At 47.2% G+C, this 21,163-nt stretch overlaps 1 protein-coding gene across 4 annotated transcripts; it reads right to left on the bottom strand.

Annotated features, from left to right (window-relative positions):
- Nucleotides 1-859: 859 nt before the first annotated feature.
- LOC123443902 (factor of DNA methylation 1-like) lies at nt 860-14,162 on the bottom strand. Of its 4 annotated transcripts, none has more exons than XM_045120454.1 (8): nt 14,052-14,162; nt 13,872-13,946; nt 11,919-12,640; nt 11,610-11,791; nt 10,966-11,055; nt 10,591-10,878; nt 10,288-10,500; nt 860-1,635 (listed from the first exon to the last, which is right to left on the bottom strand). In XM_045120454.1, exons 1-8 carry the CDS (start codon nt 14,057-14,059, stop codon nt 1,408-1,410), a joined length of 1,806 nt encoding a protein of 601 aa, XP_044976389.1. In that variant the 5' UTR covers nt 14,060-14,162; the 3' UTR covers nt 860-1,407. The 4 variants fall into 4 exon arrangements, with proteins under 4 accessions (XP_044976389.1, XP_044976388.1, XP_044976391.1 ...); XM_045120453.1 differs by having other exon boundaries at nt 1,250-1,635; nt 11,919-12,643; XM_045120456.1 differs by lacking the exon at nt 13,872-13,946 and having other exon boundaries at nt 1,280-1,635; nt 14,052-14,132.
- Between the last annotated feature and the right edge of the window lie 7,001 nt (nt 14,163-21,163).

Raw genomic sequence — 21,163 nt, 5'->3', positions numbered from 1 at the left:
TGCTATGCACCGGCGCTTCCGGTGGCTTCCGTTGAATATGTTCAAACCATCTGAGACGATGTTGCACCAACTTCTCTTCAATCGGTGCTACCCCAAGTCTCTCTCGTATATCGTCATTCCGTACCCGATCCTTCCTTGTGTGGCCACATATCCATCTCAACATGCGCATCTCTCCTACACCTAACTGTTGGATATGTCGTCTCTTGGTTGGCCAACACTCCGCGCCATACAACATCGCAGGTCGGATAGCTGTCCTATAAAACCTGCCTTTTAGCTTTTGTGGCACTCTCTTGTCACAGAGTACGCCAGAAGCTTGGCGCCACTTCATCCACCCAGCATTGATTCGGTGGCCCACGTCTTCATCGATATCGCCATCCTTCTGCAACATGGACCCCAAATATCGAAACGTGTCTCTCTCCGGTACCACCTGCCCACCAAGGTTAACCTCTCCATCCTCGTGCCTAGTAGCACTAAAACTGCACCTCATGTATTTAGTTTTAGTTCTACTAAGCCTAAAACCTTTCGATTCTAGAGTCCGCCTCCATAACTCTAACTTTCTATTAACCCCCGTTCGGCTATCATCGACTAGCACCACATCATCCGCAAAGAGCATACACCATGAGATATCTCCTTGTATATCCCTTGTGACCTCATCCATCACCAAATCAAAAAGATAAGGGCTCAAAGCTGACCCTTGGTGTAACCCTATTCTAATCGAAAAGTCATCGGTGTCGCCGGAGTGATAAACTCATCGTGAAAAAAAAAATGTGCCCAGTCGAGTTGAATCCTCGTGCTACCTGCAGTTTTTCATATTTTTCACATACAAGTGTGCAACAAGTTTATTCGCGAAACAAGCACATACCTTCAACACAACTCAATTCAAATCCAAAATAAGAGGCACTAGCAATTCAATCTACAGACTTGTTTGATCTTATGGTAGGAATTCATCATCGCGGACTTGCAACTGGAGCAGCGTTCCGAGATCTTTTTGTCTCCTGCACAACGTTTTCAGGTGTTGCTTCAGGCATCATTTACTTACACCTGGCCCAAAACCCTGGAAAATTGGAATCTCCCCGCTTGCGTGTCATAATCCCAGCTAAACTCGGACAACTAGACGACCGTGACAGCTGAACATTCTACAAGTCTCACCATTGAGAGCCACACGTACAGCTCTTATCTACTCCCTCCGTTCCTCCCTCCGTTCCTAAATATAAGTCTTTTAAAAGATTTCACTAGGTGACTACATACGAAGCAAAATGAGTGAATATATATTCTAAAGTATGTCTACATACATCCGTATGTAGTCCTTTAGTAGAATCTCTAGAAAGACTTATATTTAGGAACGGAGGGAGTAACTTGTAGTAAATGCTAAATAAACAGCAAATTCATGTATAGGTCAGTGGGAGTTCATCGCTTCCTCTTGTGTGTCCGCCACTGTTTCAGGACGTACTGCAGAGCCTCTTTCAGTGTTGCTTTCCGGCCCTCCTTGTAGTTCCACAGCTCCGGTACGGCATAGCGGCCACGGGGGTTGTACTCGTTAACTTCAACCAGCGCCTTTGTCACCAAACCATAAACTTCTTCGCCATGCTCTTCTTTTAGAGTCTGAAGCTTCTCATTATCCTCACAGACAAGCTCCTACACCAAAGCACACGCCATGTGAGATAACCAATATAATATGTCTAGATGAACAGATTACATAAAGCTAGGAAATTTGGATTCCACAAATATGCTGCTGATTTAGCATACTATTATTCACAGACGACTCTCCAAATGCTGTCTGAGCCACGTCACAGTCCGACATTTCGAACCAAAAATTGTTTATGCACCTTGTCATGGACTCAAGACGCACACAACTAGTACTTCACTGCATGGTAACACAAAAGTTGCAGAAACTGCAGCACAGGAGCAGCTTTCTATGTCTTTAGTACACCGTTCTATGGCTTCAGACACCATTATCATTTCCTATGTATCAACAGCCAAGACCTAAGATATACCCCCTTTATCCAGCGCTGAACTGAAAATCAGCACTTAACAATAAGAGGTAGTCCCAGTCAGAGAATACAATTTACTTGCCCAATTTAATTGGCAAAATGCCATAGGCTTTTAAATGAGGGGAGTAATTAGCAGGCAAACAACTTGAACACGGGTTCAAACTTGAGATATATCAGGAGATTCCATGTGCATACGGTAAGCTTTCTATCAATAAAATCTTTGATGGCTCCATACATAACTCCACCAGTAAATGCTAGATGCACTCTGTTGCCACAACCACAATCAACGAATTAAAGATAACTGGTATACAAGTTACCAGGAGCTTCAGAGGAAACCGACAAGTGCAAGAAACCAAGTCTTCAGTGGAAAGCACATCGCTATTATTCAATAATATTGCATAAATCTCAATCAAGAGCATCTAAAGTTAACATAAGGACTTGTTGAACCGGTATGGCCCAGCCCATACAAGTTATCTCTTAGGGCCCAGGCCCATGTAGTGGGACTAACCTAAAAGGAGGCTCCCAGCCATCTCCCGTTCCTGAGACAGCCGCCACACACAAAACACTTGTGCTGGAGGTACTCCTCTCTCCCTCCCGTACTCTTCTCTCCCCCCGTTCCTACATGGTATCAGAGGCCAGCGACGGCGGGGCCTGAGAAGACGACGGCGACGTCCGGCGAGGTGGCGGCGGATCTGGGCGGCGTCCGGCGAGGCAGCGGCGGATCTGGGAGGCGCGGCGTGGCTGCGCAGGAGGTGCGGCTCGTTGGAGAGGAAGGAGAGGTGGAGCTGCTGTGCTGCGCGGCAGAGGAAGAAGGAGAGGTGGAGCTGCTGTGCTGCGCGGCAGGAGGAGGAAGCTGAGGAGCGGCTTGGTCTCCAACGGGCTGTGGTGCTGCGGGAGGAGAAGAGGAGAAGGGTAGTGGAGAAGGGCAGCTCCTTGTTGTGCTGCTGTGTGTGCGTGTGTCTGCAGGGGACCGGGAGCTGGAGAACTGCTGCGGGGGTTGGCTGCTGTTGGAGGCCAAGATCCTCTGGAACTGCTGCTGTTTGCAGAGGAAGGAGGAAGAGAACTGCTGCTGTTTGCAGAGGAAGGAGGAAGAGAACTGCTGTTGTTTGCAGAGGAAGAAGGGAGAGAACTGCTGCTGGAGGAAGAGGCTGCGGTTGCTGCTTGCACTTGGAGCTGCTGAGTTGCTGGGTGCTGCTGCTAGCCAGGGGGCGTAAAGGGACCAACCGTGCAGCTGTAGGGCTGTGCTGCTGAGGGCTGCTGCTGCTGTTTACCGGATCGGAGATGGCTGAACCAAATGCGCTTGCTGAGGCTTTCGAGAAGCTCGCTAAGATCCTCGCGGAGTCCAACTCCAACTCTGGGGCCATCGTTCCTCGACAGGAAGTGGCTCAGAAGCTCGAAATGTCACCCCTGGACATGAAGCTAGAGAGGGCCACAAATTATTTGAGCTGGTCCAGAAGGGCATTGCTGGCTGTGGAACAGAAGGAACTTGATGGGCACTTATTGGGTGCGGTTGATGAACCCAGAGACAAGACTACCGCAGAGGGAAAGCGGTGGAAGGTCATAAACTCTGTGCTTGTTGGCTGGTTGTTGAACTCAGTGGTGCCCTCCATTGGTCGCTCTGTGGAGGGACTATCCACGTCCGCCGAGATATGAAAGACTCTATCCACCCAATACTTAGGCAAGGGTAATTTCATGCTAATTGCTCAGATTAAGGGGAAGATCAGTCGGCTGCGCCAAGGCGATGACATGTCAGTGATGGCATATGTAGCAGAGCTGCAGGCTTTGTGGGCAGAGCAGGATAACTGTGATCCTCTGGAACTCTATGATGCGGCGTGCATCGAGTCAGGGCGCAAGTGGATTGCACGCAGGCGCGTGCTGAAACTGTTGGAAGGCCTCAGAGGTTGCTTTCATGGCAGGGGGGCTTCCCTGTTGCACCAACCTCTCCTGCCAACTATTGAGGAGACTATTGGAGCAATGTCTCAAGAGGAGGTGAGGCTATCTCTTGCGTATGCAAACGTGAAGTTTGTGCCGGCTTCGACATTTGCAGTCACTGAGCGCATGGAGTGGGGAGATCCCAACAAATGTCATATTTGTGGGGAGGTAGGTCATTGGAAGAGGGAATGTCCAACTCGTGGTAGAGGCAGGGGATACAACAGAGGGGGCACTGGCAGAGGAAGGTATGCTCGAGGCAGAGGGTATCCATGGAACTCAGGGGGTCAACTTTCTAGGGGCAGAGGTGGCTACTCAGGAAACTCAGGGGGCAGGGCGCATATGGTAGTTGAAGAGGACACTGGGACGTCACAGGGCAAGGGAGTTGATGAGGCTGCCTATGGAGACTTTGCTCACTGGGCCTCCACTGATGAAGGTAATTCGATGAAGGCATGTCTTCCTCCTAATGAGAGTGCTTTAGAGTGGGTCTTAGACTCTGGAGCATCTAAGCATGTTGTGGGTAATTCCTGTGTGTTTGAGTCTTACCATAAGCATGCTCCTACTCACAAGGGCACTATACAAACTGCCGATGGTACCAATCAGCCTGTCGTAGGGGTTGGCACAGTCAAATGCACTTCAGCCATTTCATTATCGTCAGTTTTGCATGTGCCAGCTTTTCCTGGCAATTTGGTCTCTTTCAGTGCTCCCATTGATCAAATAGACTGTCGTGTGATCCTTGGCAAGTTCGGTTGCTTGATTCAGGAGCGACAGACGAGCCAGACGGTTGGGACTGGCACCAGGCGTAGGGGGCTCTGGTACATGGACCAGGAGGTGCAACCGGACTTGGTGTGTGCTGCGACCATGGAGGACAAGGAGAAGCAGGTGATGATCCATCATTGTAGAATGGGTCATGTATCTTTTGATAAGATGAGTAGAATCTTTCCGGATGTTATGTGTGGAATAGGCAAGGGCAAGTTGACATGTGATGCTTGCGAATATGCAAAACACACACGAGCCTCATATGTGAGTAAGGGGCTTAGGAGCATATCTCCTTTTATGCTCATTCATTCGGATGTATGGACTAGCCCAGTAGTGTCAATGAATGGAAAGAAGTATTTTGTTACCTTTATTGACTGCTATTCTCGTATGACTTGGATTTACTTGATGCTTCACAAGGATGAGGTGTTTAGCTGTTTTTAGAACTTCCATGCTCTTGTAAAGAACCAATTTCAGGTGCAGGTCAACGTGCTCAGGACTGACAATGGTACAGAGTATGTGAACAATATTTTTGGGGATTTCATGGCTAACCAAGGGATTCTTCATCAAACTTCATGTCCGGACACCCCACCTCAGAATGGAGTGGCCGAAAGGAAGAATCGTCATATTCTTGAGGTTGCTCGGTCATTAATGTTTACCATGAATGTGCCTAAGTTCTTATGGGATGAAGCAGTTATGACAGCCACGTACCTGATCAACCGGACACCTTCCAGGATATTAGGTATGAAATCTCCGTCTGAGTTGCTCATTGGAGATAATAAGTTTGTTGTTTCCCCAAAGTTGTTTGGCAGTACTTGCTTTGTTCGTGATCACCGACCATCTGTTGGAAAGCTTGATCCTCGAGCAGTGAAGTGTGTCTTCCTGGGATACTCTTCTAGTCAGCAGGGGTATAAATGTTGGTCTCCCTCTGAAAAACGCAGGTTCGTGAGTATGGATGTTACCTTCAGGGAGTCCGAGCCATTCTATGGTACGTCGACTGATCTCAGTCTGCTATTTGCAGAGCTTGACCACCTACATCATGTGCACGATGGTCAAGAGGGGGAGAAGGATGTGTCTCATACTCAGGGTGATTCTGTGGGCAATAACACTGCTAATGATGTGCAAGTTCAGGTCCAACCAATAGTGGGAACAATTCCGGTTAGTACTCTCACTGATGATGATGTGCAGGTTCCTGTCGAGCCAACCGTCGATACACTTAAGATTGGTGCTCTTCGGGTTCCTGTTCGGGATCGATGGCAGACGAACACCCTAGGGTACTCTCGACGGCAACCACACGTGCAAGGGGAGCAGCAAGGCAGTGAGGCAAGAGTGCAGGGGGAGCAACAAGGCAATGAGGCAAGAGTGCAGGGGGAGCAGCAAGATAGTGAGACGAGCTCATCTGTCACAGTGGAGCTGCCCATTGCATTGCGAAAGGCTACACGTGAAGCGGCAAGAAAGGGTGAAGTAGCAAGGAAGGCTCTACCGAAGGATGATGCTTGTGATGATCTTGATATTGGCAATTTTGTGTCTTATAAGGCTTTGTCACCCACATATAAGGCGTTTGTTGCCTCCCTTCAAACTGTGTCAATTCCAAAGGATTGGAAGGCTGCAAAGCAAGATCCGAGGTGGCGTGAAGCGATGATAGAAGAGTTGGAAGCACTAAGGAAAAACAAGACATGGGTGCTAACCACATTGCCGGCAGAAAAGAAAGCAGTGAGTTGTAAGTGGATCTATACAGTGAAGCAGAATCCTGAAGGGAAGGTGGAACAGTATAAGGCCAGATTGGTCGCCAGAGGATATAGTCAAACTTATGGAATTGACTATGATGAGACGTTTGCTCCCGTGGCAAAGATGAACACAATAAGGATATCGGTCTCCTGTGCTGCAAACTTTGGGTGGAAGTTGCATCAATTAGATGTCAAGAATGCCTTCTTGCATGGTGAGTTGCAAGAAGAAGTGTACATGGAAATACCACCAGGTTTTGGTACTTCAGAGACTACGGGGAAGGTATGCAGGCTGAAGAAATCCTTGTATGGACTGAAGCAATCACCAAGGGCCTGGTTTGATAGGTTCAGACGTGTTGTCCGTGGTATGGGGTATGGTCAGTGTAACGGTGACCACACGATGTTCTACAAGCACTCTGATCGGAAGATCACCATTCTTGCTGTTTATGTGGATGACATTATCATCACTGGAGATGATGAGGAGGAAATAGAGAGATTGAAGGGTTGTTTGAGCAAGGAGTTTGAGGTAAAGGATTTGGGTAACCTAAAATACTTTCTTGGCATTGAAGTGGCTCGGACAGAGAAGGGAATCTCTTTGTGCCAACGAAAATACACCTTGGATCTCTTGAGTGACGTGGGCATGATGGGATGTCGTACTGCCCCTACTCCGATTGAACAAAATCACCAAGTGACAGCACAATCAGGAGAGCTAGTGAATAAGGAAGAGTATCAGAAACTGGTTGGAAGGTTGTTGTACTTGTGTCATACCAGGCCTGACATTACGTATGCTACGGGGGTGGTGAGCAGATACATGCATGAACCAAGAAGTGGGCATCTTGATATTGTGCACAGAATCCTGAGATACTTGAAGGGGACTCTGGGTAAAGGGTTGTGGTTTGGGAAGAGTGGACATCTTGAGGTGGATGGCTATAGTGACTCTGACTGGGCCAGTTGTCAAGATGATAGAAGATCAACTTTTGGTTACTGCGTGTTTGTGGGAGGAAATTTGGTATCATGGAGAAGCAAGAAACAGCCGGTTGTGTCTAGATCAACAGCAGAAGCTGAGTATAGAGCATTATCTCAAGGGTTGTGTGAGATGCTCTGGGTGAAGTACCTACTGAGCGAGTTGAAACTTCTGAGGAAGGGGCCCTTGAAGGTGTGGTGTGACAATCAGTCAGCTATAGCCATCGCTAATAACCCAGTTCAACATGATAGGACAAAGCATGTGGAAATTGATCGGTTCTTCATTAAGGAGAAGCTTGATGCCGGGGTCATCAGCCTTACTCATGTCAGTTCTGGGCAACAGTTTGCAGATTGTTTGACAAAGGGTCTGGGAACAAAGGATTGTAACTTGGCATGTGACAAGATGGGAATGATAGATATCTACCACCCATCTTGAGGGGAAGTGTTGAACCGGTATGGCCCAACCCATACAAGTTATCTCTTAGGGCCCAGGCCCATGTAGTGGGACTAACCTAAAAGGAGGCTCACAGCCATCTCCCGTTCCTGAGACAGCCGCCACACACAAAACACTTGTGCTGGAGGTACTCCTCTCTCCCGCCCGTACTCCTCTCTCCCCCCGTTCCTACAGGACTCTTACAATAGAATTGTTTCCCAGAATTAAACTAGCACAAGGTCTAGGCTGAACACTCCACAAAGTTAAGGAACCAAATCTTTTTGTATGATACCACATTTCAGTATATATCTTAGGTGCCCACGTATATGTCTAGATTCAACCCCCCCCCCACCCCCCCCGGGCTTGAAATAGCGCCGCCTGGGGGCGCGCCGGCAGAAAAATTGGCGTGGGGCTCGGGTTCCCAGCCTCCCCCCAACCTTTTTTTTTTAATCAAACTCGGCCTAAATTCGGCCAAAAATGATACAAATTTGAAGGAAATTCAGCGTTTTCATTGATATTTGTACAAATTGAACTAAAAACATAATTTAAAAAGAAATTTAAACCGCCGCCCGCCGCCGCCGCCTTCTACATGCTGAGAAGCTTGTAGAAGTTGGTGTAGTCGTCTTCGTCGTCGCTTTGCACTCCGTCGCCGTCCTTGCTGCACCCCTGCCCTGGGTCGCCGTGGCGGACGGGGTTGGACGGCCCGGGCGCCTCCTCGTCGTTGCCGTTGAGGATGACGATGCCGCCCTCCTCGCGGCCGCGGCGTCGAGCGGCGATCTCCTCAAGGGCACGGCGCTGGCGCTCCATCTCCTCCCGGATGTAGTCGTCCCGCGCCCATTTGAGGGCGATCTCGTCGTCAGCAGCCATGTCCAGGTGCTCCTGCTTGACGGGGAGGAGCGCCGGCTCGGTCTTCAGCTTGACCAGGCAGGAGGAGGAGCCGCCCTCGTTGATGACGATGCCGCCGTTGTGCGTGTGCGCCCGAGCGGGGTCTCGAGTGGCTCCGGCTTGACAGGGAGGAGCGCCGGCGACCCAGAGGAGCGGGAGCCGGAAGACGCCGTCTCCATGCGCCTCGGCGTCCAAGAACTGCCGCGGCAGCGGGAGAAGGAGGATGGCGCCGGGTATTCCAACTACGGCGATTGCCGCCCTCACTGTGCCCGGGGACGGCCTCCAACGTGCAGCTGGGGACGCCCCACCATAGGCGGCGCCCCGCGGAGTTGAAGCGGCCGTGGGGGTCAGTGTCGTTGGTGGCGGCGAGCTGGTAGGCGTCGCGGCATTTGAAGTACGTCATCCACAACGTGTTGCTGTCGGGAGTGTACCTCGGTTGATTCCTCGAGTTCTCCGGCAACGACGACCGGATGCGCGCGATCTCCGTGTGTCGGTCAGCTCCAGAGGGCGGAGGTGGCACCGAGACCCCGCCGGCGCTCAGCCTCCACGAGCCCGGCACCCGCATGTCCGGTGGCGCCGGGTAGTCCGCCTCGTAGAGGAGGCGGGCTTCGGACTCGTGCAGGTGGCGGCGACCGAAGCCGTTGGCCACCGCTCCGTCGCCGGGGTAGCGCTCGGCCATTGGTGGAGAGAGAGAGAGGAGGCGCCGGTGACGAAAGGGGGCAAAAAGAGGAGAGGGCGTCGGCGGCGAGAGGTGTGTGGTCAACGGCGAGGGGAGGGGCGGCTTATATATCAGCGGGCGGATCGCAGCCGTGTGAACACGTGGTGGGAGTGGACGGGACATGCGTCCACGGGACGCATGTCGCCGCGCCTTCACTGCGCCGCCCGTGAGGAATCAATGGAAGGCTGACCGGCGGCGCAGCCTTGCATTGATTCCCATGGGAAACGAGGCAATGAGGACGACGAGCGCGCCTAGTCGCTGACACGGTAGGTCCACACGCGTTTCGCGCCAAAATTGTTTCCCCCGGCGCCCCCAGCGCGACGGGTTCGGCCTAGGACCGTCGGGGCCAAATTCGGCAACCGGCGAAAAACAGGCTACTGGGGGGCGCGACTGGGCCGTTTTTCTCGCGCCGGCGACAAAAAAGGGCCTTGGGGGGGGGGGCTGTTGGGGGCGCGTCTGGAGATGCTCTAACTGAGCTGCAAAGTGATTAACTGTAAAACCTGCAAGTGGTAACTTAAAAGGAAGCATGCAGTGAAAAACAAGATTGTTTAACAGAAGACGAATGAAAAACCTGCGAGTGGTAACTTAAATAGGAATCATGCAACGAAAACGAGATTGTTTAACATAAGACGAATGAAAAACCCGCACGTGGTAACTTAAATAGGCCTGCACGTGGCAACTTAAATGGGAAGCAGGGGAATGTTTCCAAAAAGAAAGTCCAGAGTGATATATATGACTCAAAATTACAAGCTATTCCCTCCTTACTATAATATAAGATGTTATTACAACAAATATACTAATTATTAGTTCTAATAACATCTTATATTACGGGACGGAGGGAGTATTAAGAAAGAGTAAAGTGTGTACAAAATGAAAAAGGAATCCTACCCTTTTTTTCCCATTAACCATGACAACCCTAAAAGGGTGCCATTCTGGGTTTTTTATCTCAGCCTCCCACTTTGAACAAAGAATGGCAGCAGTAACTTCTGCATCTTCTTTTGACAATTTACGTCCGCAAGCAATTGCAAATGATTTAAGATCAAGCTCGCCCATTCTTTTAATGCCAATATTCGCTCGGCCAGTTGTAATAGTCTGCAAACCCTGCAGAGTATGCAACAGATCAAAAATGAGTTTGGATGTTATGCAAACATAGTGGACAAGTGCAAGAGCTAGAGCAATGAGCCAACTCACATCTATCAGCTTCCTCCGAGCATCTTGCAATTCATCATTGCTTTTCCGTTCCTTGATAAGCAGAGCATGGTAGAGTGATTCCATTGCATCCATTTCATCATATTTGTCTTGTAACTCCTCACTAAGTTCATCTATTCTTTTCTTCGATTCAGAGTCTTCTTCACCTGGCATATGCTTCATGATTTCCAATTTACCCTGCAACTGCTTTATCTCTAACTCAAGCTTCTGCTTGGCATCCAGTTGCTGCTCCAACTTAATAATCTTATCTAGAGCGACTTGTTTCTCCAACTGCATATTGCCATTTTCATCACAGTAAGACAATTATATAAATTATATCCAAATTAACTCAAGTGAAACGATATAGTAGGCCCAAACCTTGTGTTTTTCCACAAGCTTGAGCACATTTTCATCAGCCTTCTGTTGCACCAATGTTGCCATCTTAAGGTGCTTTGTTTTAACACCGTTCTGCGTTCACACAACAGCCCATAAGTGATATGCATAGTCCACCAAACAGAGCCCCTCCTACGAAGTAAGAACATGGCCCCTGCATTTTACCCAAAATCACCCTAGTGCTAAACCCTCTGCACTGTATCTAAAAATCTTACCCGTTCAACCGCATCTATCCAACGGTCTATGTCGCTCTGGTGTTTAGCGTTAAACATGTTTAACAGTAAACACGTTTAGCACCTCCACTAATTAAAATCATGCCTAACATCAACCTCGGCATTAACCAAGTAATTATATCCTGCCTGATATTAACATGCAATTTATATCCTTCCTAATATGAATGTGAAATACAATTAATATATTGAGTAATATTAACGTGCATTGCACATACACAATTACTAGTTATTTAATTGACAATGTTGGATGGCAATACAAAATACAATGTTAGGGACTCCAAACAAACTGTTATGTAAAGATTGACGAAGCGCTGAAACGAAGAAGAGGGGAGAGAAAACATAGTCCCATAGTTCTGTATGCGATAAATTCGATGATAGAAACAGGACATTACACACCTTTTCCTTCTCGTGCTCAAGGTTCCTTCTTTCAGATTCACTACGCGCAGCTAGCTCATCAAGCTGCTTGGATCTTAAGTCAAGGTCCTGCATCTTGGACTCGAGTTCTGAACGGAGCTTTTGATTCTCATCAATGATCTTCTGTGAATGCCTACGAGCAAGTTGCTGCATCTTGTGTATTTCTGGAAAAGGAGTAAGTTCAAAAGGACATTAAAACGACAGAGCTCCAAGCATGCTAAAAGGAGAATGCACATATGCTGATATTTAGAACATGGCGGAAGATATAGATAGCAAAAGGTCAACACAAACCTTCATTGTATGCCCGGAGCAGCTGATCCTTTTGCTCCATTATCATGTCAAGTGAGCTGGTAGTCTCATTGTACTTAAATTCAAGTTCTTCCACATGCCTTCGCTTGACCTCGATCTGGCTAGCTAAATTCGCTACCAGTTTGTTTGTTTTGCGTGCTTCTTCATTCTCAACATCTGCAATAGTTTTCAGATCACCATTTTTATGAAGATAATCCCCGATCGGCCCTGGATATTTCTGATCATCAGCCCTTGCAACCCATCCAAACATCCCCGGTCGTCGATGCCTGTGTGCCTTCCAGTCCAGTTTGCCATATCCTTCTGACTCAAAGTGATTTTCGAAGGCAAGAGCATTATTGAAGGCAGTCCAGTCTTTTCCAAACTCAACAATAGCATTCCCCGTGTGGCCTCTATAGTTCCACAAAGGAATAACCTTCTGCGGGCAAAAGCACGAGAGCTTCTCCTTCAGCCGGTTTCCACTTTCTCCAACATGGCGCCCATTTTTCAGTTCAGTAGGCACATTGACCAAAACACCCATCCAAGGCCAAACGAAGTGGTCATCTCTGTTCTGAACAGGCTGAGGCTCCATAGCTATTAGCTGTAACTGGCGGGCCGCCTTGTCTCTCCCCCGCCGATAAGTTGCCAAACCTACTCCTGTTGCATGCTGCTGAAATAGGCTCTCTATGTTCTGTTCACTATTCCTACAAGCTCTTTCCTTGTGAATCCTGCTGAAATCAAAAAAGAAAAATGTTAAGGGTCCATTTGGGAATCATGCAAACAACACCTGTAAATCACATTTTATACATCAGTATTTTTACCCTTGTAAACGGACATTTGGATACAAAGAAAATTTTGCACAGAAATCTAGTGTACTGGATCAATTTCATTCACTAGATCTGCTGAGCATTGGACTAGCGCATTATATCTGAACAGGTGCAGCCAATCAATTGCATTCACTAGATCGGCTGATCAATTTCATTTACTAGATCAGCTGAAGACTGGACTAAACTATGAAGGAGCTGAGCTACTTTAATTTTCATTTTTGTTAGCTGAAGTAGAACAAAACATAATCTATAATGCACACAATCAAAACATGGATAATCTATTAATCTTTTCAATAATAACCGAAGATCTTTCTTGAAGCATGAAGATTAATGCACCGACTGAAAGATACAGTCTTACCAAGGTAACAATTTCACATTAATTTCCTCTCCGATATTCTCAACACCGCCATATATATGCAGATATGCAGGTTATAGCGAGATGGAAGTACTGGTACCATTTGGACTAGCTCACATGATTAATTAGCCTGTACAAAAACTGGCGGAAGTAATTCACAATGCGCACACAACCATTTAAGAGGTACTCCCTCCGTCACAAAATAACTGTCTCAAGCTTAGTACAAATTTATACTAGAGCTAGTACAAAGTTGAGACACTTATTTTGGGACGGAGGGAGTACCAACTACCTACTGACATGTGTTCAATCAAACTTAATGATTAACTGCTCATCATTTGCATTCCCAAAGCAACTCGCAGCTTAACTGCCAAATCCATTTTCTAAGAATGTGACATTCCAATATATATTACAGATATGCGGTCAGTTTTACTATCTGGAATAACAGAATAGCACTGACGCAAGACATAATAGTATGCACCATAAATGCAGACTGCAGCTTTTCATTGCCATGAAAGCATATAAAATCAATAGATTCCAGCGGCGCTGGAGCTATATAGCAACTGGGCAATAAGAACGTCATATCTCCATCTGTGGAAACATATAGAATAAATGTTCATTTCCGAAATATCCAAACGGACAAGCATGCGGAAATAATCTCAGATACCGAAGCTACTCAAACATTGGTCATGGATATTCCGGTTCAGCTCGCTATGCGCAGCACATGCAAAATCCTTGGAACAAAAATCGGTGAAGGATGGAGGAGCTGGCGTCACATACCCACCGGGGGCCTCGCTGGTGCGCATAGCGGGCCGCCCACCCGCCTGCCTACTGACGGCACCGTCCCCAAGGAACCTAGGGTTTCAAGGTACGGATGGATGAGCACAATGCCGCTGAAAAGGAAGGTGGGGAAAGGGCGGAAGCACGAAGACGGAAGCGAATCGGAGGGTTTGGGCTCACCTCGCCATAGCGCCGTCGTTGGTGGAGGGAGGCGACGTGATCGGGGAGGCCGACTCGGGAAGCGATCGAGCCACACACAAAACTCGAACCACCGAGAACTAGAGGGTCCACCTGGACCGCCCGGAACCAAGGTCGTCTTCCGGTCAAGGGCTCATTGAAAAAAATTAATTTTTTTAAACCGCTCTGGGCCGACGCACCGGCGCGAACGCTTCCGTCGATCAGACAGCAGGCGTATAATCTGACTCCAATGGCCGTTAGATCTGGCATCTCGTTCCCGCTCTGCGTCGACGCACCGCCCCGTGCGCCTCTGACCTCCTGCCGCACGAGCACCCCATCGTCGCCGCTCATCGCAGCACCCTCATGCCCTCCCCCCCCCCGGTCGCTCGCCGCTCGTCGCCGTCAACGCTCGTGCGTGCACAGGCTTGTCCCTCCGGTTGAAGCTTTTTTAAACTCCGGTTGAAGCTTTTTCACTTTGGTTGAAACTTTTTCCATGTCGCTTGAAGTTTTTTTCACAACGGCTGAAGCTATTTTTAGAGCGGTGCCCAAAAATGACAGTCTTTTTCCCCGGTTTGTGGTTGAAGCTTTTCGAACATATGGTTAAAACTTTTGTGTCAACGATTGCAACTTTTTGTGTTTCGCTATCCTTGGTTGAAGCTTTTTATATCGCTGGTTGAAGCTTTCATCATCACCGGTTGCAGCTTTCGCGGTTGTGTGGTGGGTGGCCCTCGATTCCCGTCGTTTCTGGTTGAAGCTTTCGACAATGCCGTTTGTAGCATTTTCGATCGCCGCTTGAAGCTTTTTTCGTCGTCGGTTGCAACATCGTCGTCTCTGTCATAGCTTTTCGTCTCCAACACCGGTGGCATCCCGATGCGGCAGAACGGGTATTTGTTGAGAAGGTGGCATGGGAGGCGGCGGCCTGTTCGTTGGAGGAGAAATAGGAAAGGGATCGCCCCTATGCTGACGGGAAGAAAAGGCCAGCGACTCCATGACGACCGGCGAACGAGATCCGATAGGGGAGGCACGCTTGCTTGAAGGAACGATGTGAATCTGCCCAGAGGTGCGCGATGGGAAAGGATCACGCCCGCGTGCGTCCGGCGCAATGGTTCAACCGGCGCACCGGGTAGAAACGTTTCCCCTTTTTCAAAATCAAAGGGACATGATCTTTTGTTTAAACATACACTCACTCATATAAATACACACACACATCCAATGACGATTGTACTGGGCATGCTTCAACAGACTTGAAGTATTAATTATCGACTAGAGGGAGGTGAATAGATGATTTTTATGAAAAAAATCAAAACAGTAAATGTCTTCAAAATGATCGGAAGCGAATCATGATCAGAAAGGAGTAACAGTCAAGGATCTAGGCATGGGATGCAGCGTTATAAAGACATTCATACATGCACAACATAGTCATCATACAAACACAAGTGTATCAAAGATAAACTACACTAATACAAAGACAAATGCAGATCAAATGAATGTATTGGAATAATGTCTTCACACTAGAGTAATCAAGCAATGGCTTCACAATGCACAATAGTAAGTAAAGGAGTGGGAATATAGAACCGGTTGCTTCACTAAGACTCAAGATTTGTTGGACCAGTTCTCACAACTCTACGTCTAGTTAGGAAGGCTCAAATTCAACTCAGAAGACCTCGTCTTCACCTTGTTCCCTTGAGCCAAGGTCACATAGACCTCACCCAATCACTCAGATAAGTCTTCAGGGAAGACTTCCAAAAACCGTACAAACTTGGTCACTCGGCAATCCACAATGACTCTTGGATGCTCTAGACCACGACGGCTAACCGTTTGGAAGATCACAGTCTTCAAGTGTAACAAGTCTTTGGTTCACTCAGAACAGAAAGACTTCGGTGATGCTCAAACACTCTGGCTCTAGGTGTTTGGGTTTATCCTCGCGAGATAGCTCTCTCTCAATGTCTTCGAGGTGGGTTGCTTCAAAACGACAACAGTCGTACCTGACTCTAAGCAGCCACCAACTTATGATGGAGGGGTGGGCTATTTATAGCCAACAGACAACCCAACATGATATGACCGAAATGGCCCTAGTTCAGTGACCAATCGACACGTGTTCCAACTATCGGATTTCAAAGACTCAAGCGGCAACAGGCTACAAGCAATGTTGACTCAACCAAATCTGGAAGAGATTTACTCCCATTGTCTTCACTCGAAGACATAGGTATCTTGGGTTGAGCATCACGTCAACTTCTGATTTCGATCATCTCGACCCCACTTAAAAGTATGGTGGTTCCTATGACTCGGGAAAGAAGAAAAAAACAACCAAAAGACTTCGTCTTCGCATTTCATTATCTTCAAGCGATTATCTTCGCGTACCACCAATGGATTCGGCTATCATCGACGTCTTCGGTCATTTTTAAGGGTCGTCTTCGACGGTTAAACCAAATCTCCAGGTACTTCTATCTGTATTAACCTGTGAAATCTCACAAACACATTAGTCCCTCAACCACTTTTGTCTTCAATACTCCAAAAACAAACAAGGGGTGGCACTAGATGCACTTACAATCTCCCCCTTTTTGATGATTGATGACAAGCTCATTGAAGTTTTCAACAGGAATAAATTATATGAAGATAATGACTTGTAGATTATGATTGCAAGATATATAGAGCTCCCCCTGAAGATGTGCTTATGAAGATTTTGCTTTGAATGCAAAAGCAAATGGCAGGTTTTAATTTGTGGAGATCTCTATGCATTTTAGAGGTTTTACGAAGATAATGAAATGCATAATGAAAAATGAGTGTGTGCTCAATGACTTCGGGCGCATGTGATAGTACTTAGAGTAGCTCCAAAAGTAAAGTAAACATAAAATGTGCAGACGTCCATCACGACTTAAGTTTTACAACCCAAAATAGCAAGTGTTCAAAACGAGAGTTGTAAACTTAACAAAAATAGCAGCCACCCAGCCCTATTAACCCATTTGAAGACTATCAAACCAATGCTTCTCCCCCTTTGTCATCGAATGACCAAAAGGAGTGAAGACATTGGGCACTACATGTCCTCGGCTTGAGTTGAAGATGATAGTGCAGCAAGGACAATGTTGGGCGGTGCAGATGGGCATGTTGCATTGTCATGGCACTCAGTTGTGGCTCGCGGAGAGGTGGTATCTTGAGCTTCATCATCAGCGAGTTGGACATTTATGGTTGGTGCTGAAGAACTAGTCACTGTCTTCGAGAGATGGCATCTTGTCCCACTTCTTTGTGCAAGGAGGAGGAGCACAGAACCTGAAGTTCTTCTCGAAGCCATCTTCACAAAGATCATCCTCAAGGACTAGCATTGTCAATGTCTTCCAGGAACGCCAGCAAGCCTCATGGGCCACAAATGTGTTCTTGGTGGAGAGGTTGAGAATGCGATTGATATCAGACACAAGTGATTGCATTTGCCTTCTAGTACGATCGTGCTTTTGGTGAAGAGAGACTAGAAGTTCCCTATGTGTCATAGCATGTTCCCTTCTCGGTTTAGTCTATGTTGGCAGAGCGCTCGCAGTGGCTTCAGTGGCAGTCGCACTTGGCTGTGGATGGAGAATTGATCCAATCAGCCTAGCCCTGCCAAGATCAGTGGGAAATAGAAGCCCTTCAATGTCAGTTGTGCCACTTGTGCCTTCAATAATGGGTTCCTTTCTCTTGGAGAGGTAAATGCCTTCATGAATGACTTCCACATCTGGGAGGAACACAACATGATTGTGAGCAGAGGACAAATACCTTGTGTTTGTTCTACCCTTGATGAAGCGCATGATCCATGGTGCATAAAATATTTGGTTCAAAGAGATTGATACAATAAGCAGAAGGTTGCACAAGAATAAGTCTTGAAGATTGAACCTTATGCCATAGACTGTATTATAGATCAATGTCTTCATGGCACCTTCCATCTTTGTCGAAGATGAATGTCCCTTGACTGGCCATATAGTGTGATGAAGAATATGGTATATAGTCCTCGATAGGTACTGAAGATCATCAACCGAGAAGGCCTTGGGCAAGGGAGCATCAGGTGCCAATGGCTTCATCATCGTGAGCATATCTGTCATATTAGGCCGAGGTGCTTGGAAAATGCTCTTGGTAGCTTCAGCATAGGGAGAATATTGAAGATGAAAGTCTTCACCTGATGTAGCAAGTGGAGTGGTGGCAAATAACTCAATAGCAGGAGCCTTGATATGATCATCATGGATCATGACGTCCATCGCCCATGTCTTCATATCTCTGCCAAAGCTTGAGATGTGAAGAGTTGCATAAAATTGAAGAATGAGTTCCTCATTCTAGTCTTCGTGATCAACAAGGAAGGGCAACAATCTAACATCTCAAAGAAAATCGACGGCCTGATCAAAGCAAGGAAGACCACTCATAGCTTCAAAGATGAGATGCTTGTGAAGAAAGATCATGTTCTGACCATAGATCACACATGTGTGATAGGTGCGTTGTGGAGCACTCCAGAACCTGTCAGACTGAATCTTCTAATGCTTGTATGGATTCCGGTCAATGTCAAGGAAGGTGTTGTTAAGTCTGAGTCGCCTAACACTGAAGATAAGGGGACGTGCCCGGTCCTTGCTGTTGAATGCTTGGAAGCCTTGGCATCGGATTCATGACCCTTAGATGATGAATGTCGAATTCATACTGAGGACCCATTCTTGCTGGAGGAACTAGCTTGGGCCATTTGGTTGACACCATCTCTCCTTCCCAATTGCGAGCCATGACAATATTTTCAGAACTGTCGTCAACCGATGGTGTGGCGGGGACACGAGGACTATTAGGAGATGGGGCATTTGCATCACCCTCTGTAATTGCTGCAGAGTGAGGTTCTGGAGGGACCACAGTAGTGTCACCCGCAATGTCTTTGAATTCTTTGGCTTCGAGCTCTGGTTATTCATGGACAATATATTCAACCCTGGTATTCTCCTTGACTAATGCAGTCGGGTTAGCATGCACTTCATCCTCAGGTATGCTTATCATTGAATATATAGTAGGCCCTGGTCCTTTGCTAAGAGTTTGGAGGGGTGACGCGTGTTTAGGAGTTTCAACATCCATGTCTTCAAATGGAGACTAGGATCATTTTAGCACAAGAGTTGAACAGGACCACGCGGAGTGCGAGGAATAACTTCATGCATGGGGGTGTTGGGGTGAACGTCTTCCGAGAACTCATCAAGGACGATTGGCATTGGAGGGGAGCCAATGTCCGCATGTTCACTAACAGTTGGCAGTGGCGATGATACCGGAGGTGCATTGATACATCTCCAACGTATCTATAATTTTTGATGGTTTCATGCTATTATCTTGTCAAACTTTGGATGTTTTGTATGCCTTTTATACCTTTTTTGGAACTAACTTATTAACTCAGTGCCAAGTGCCAGTTCCTATTTTTCCGTGTTTTTGACCCTTTTCACAAGAGATTTTAAACGGAGTCCAAACAGAATAAAACTTCCGAAAAGATTTTTTCTGGAACAGAAGATACGCAGAAAGCTTGGGAACCAAGGCAGGGAGTCCCGGGGGAGGCCACAAGCCCCCATGGCGCGGCCAGGGGGGTCGGTGCCTCCCAGGCTTGTGGGCTCCCTCGGCCTCCCCTGCCCTATCTCCTTCGCCTATAAATTCCCTAAAATCCCTAAAAAAATCAGGAGATCAACGAAAATACTTTTCTGCCGCCGCAAGCTTCTGTCTCCGCAAGATCCCATATGGGGCACGTTCTGGTGCCCTGCCGGAGGGGGGATTCGGATACGGAGGGCCTCTTCATCAACACCATGACCTCTCCGATGATGCGTGAGTGGTTCACCATAGACCTACAGGTCCATAGCTAGTAGCTAGATGGCTTCTTCTCTCTCTCTTGGATCTTCAATACAAAGTTCTCCATGATCTTTATGGAGATCTATCCGATGTAATCTTCTTTTGTGGTGTGTTTGTCGAGATCCGATGAATTGTGGATTTATGATCAGATTATCTATGAATCTTATTTGAGTTTCTTCTGATCTCTTATATGCATGATTTCATATCCTTGTAATTCTCTTCGAGTTGTGGGTTTTGTCTTGCCAACTTGATCTATGATTCTTGCAATGGGAGAAGTGCTTGGTTTTGGGTTCATACCGTGCGGTGACCTCACCCAGTGACAGAAGGGGTAGTGAGGCACGCATCGTGTTGTTTCCATCAAGGGTAAAAAGATGGGGTTTTCATCATTGGTTTGAGTTTATCCCTCTACATCATGTCAATGCTTAAGGCGTTACTCTGTTCGTCATGAACTCAATACACTAGATGCATGCTGGATAGCGGTCGATGTGTGGAGTAATGGTAGTAGATGCAGAAAGTATCGGTCTACTTGTCTCGGACGTGATGCCTATATGTATGATCATTGCCTTAGATATCGTCATGACTTTGCGCGGTTCTATCAATTGCTCGCCAGAAATTTGTTCACCCACCGTAATATTTGCTATTTTGAGAGAACCTCTAGTGAACACTATGGCCCCCAGGTCTACTTCACACTATATTTCCAGCCTTACACTTTTACTTCGTTGCACTTTCCGCTTTCAGATCTCACTTTGCAATCAATCTTGAAGGGATTGACAACCCCTTTATAGCGTTGGGTGCAAGCTCTTTTGTGTTTGTGCAGGTACTCTGGACTTGACGCGATCCTCCTACTGGATTGATACCTTGGTTCTCAAACTGAGGGAAATACTTACTGCTCTTGTGCTGCATCACCCTTTCCTCTTCAAGGGAAAAACCAACGCAAGCCAAGTCTCCGTCAACGTGCCAATTTCTGGCGCTGTTGTTTGAGAAGTAGCAGAAGGATTTATGGCGCCGTTGCCGGGGAGGATCAAGTCAAGAACTCATCCAAGTAAGTGTCGCAAACTCATCTCTTGCATTTACTTTTTTGCCTCTCATTTTCCTCTCCCCCACTTCTGAAAACAAAAATTTACAAAAATATTTGCCTTTTTCGTTTGCCCTTTTCTCTTGCTTGCTTTCTGTCCGCTTGTCTGCCTGCTAAGACCTGTATGGCCCAACCAAGGGATTTTGATGCTTACTATGCGAGGTTGGAAGAGATTGAAACTAGTGTTAAAGGCTTCATGTCTACACAGTTTGATTACAACAGTTACTTT

Source organism: Hordeum vulgare, chromosome 3H, assembly GCF_904849725.1.
Source record: "Hordeum vulgare subsp. vulgare chromosome 3H, MorexV3_pseudomolecules_assembly, whole genome shotgun sequence".
In the NCBI taxonomy this organism is placed as follows: domain Eukaryota; kingdom Viridiplantae; phylum Streptophyta; class Magnoliopsida; order Poales; family Poaceae; genus Hordeum; species Hordeum vulgare.
This window is presented reverse-complemented; position numbering and strand designations above follow the sequence as displayed.

Coding starts and splice junctions, on each gene's coding strand:
- LOC123443902 (XM_045120453.1), bottom strand. Junction 12,644..13,871: donor ACCAGCGAGGCCCCCGGTGG/GTATGTGACGCC, acceptor TTTTGATTTCAG/CAGGATTCACAAGGAAAGAG. Junction 11,056..11,609: donor TTGAGCACGAGAAGGAAAAG/GTGTGTAATGTC, acceptor GTGTGAACGCAG/AACGGTGTTAAAACAAAGCA.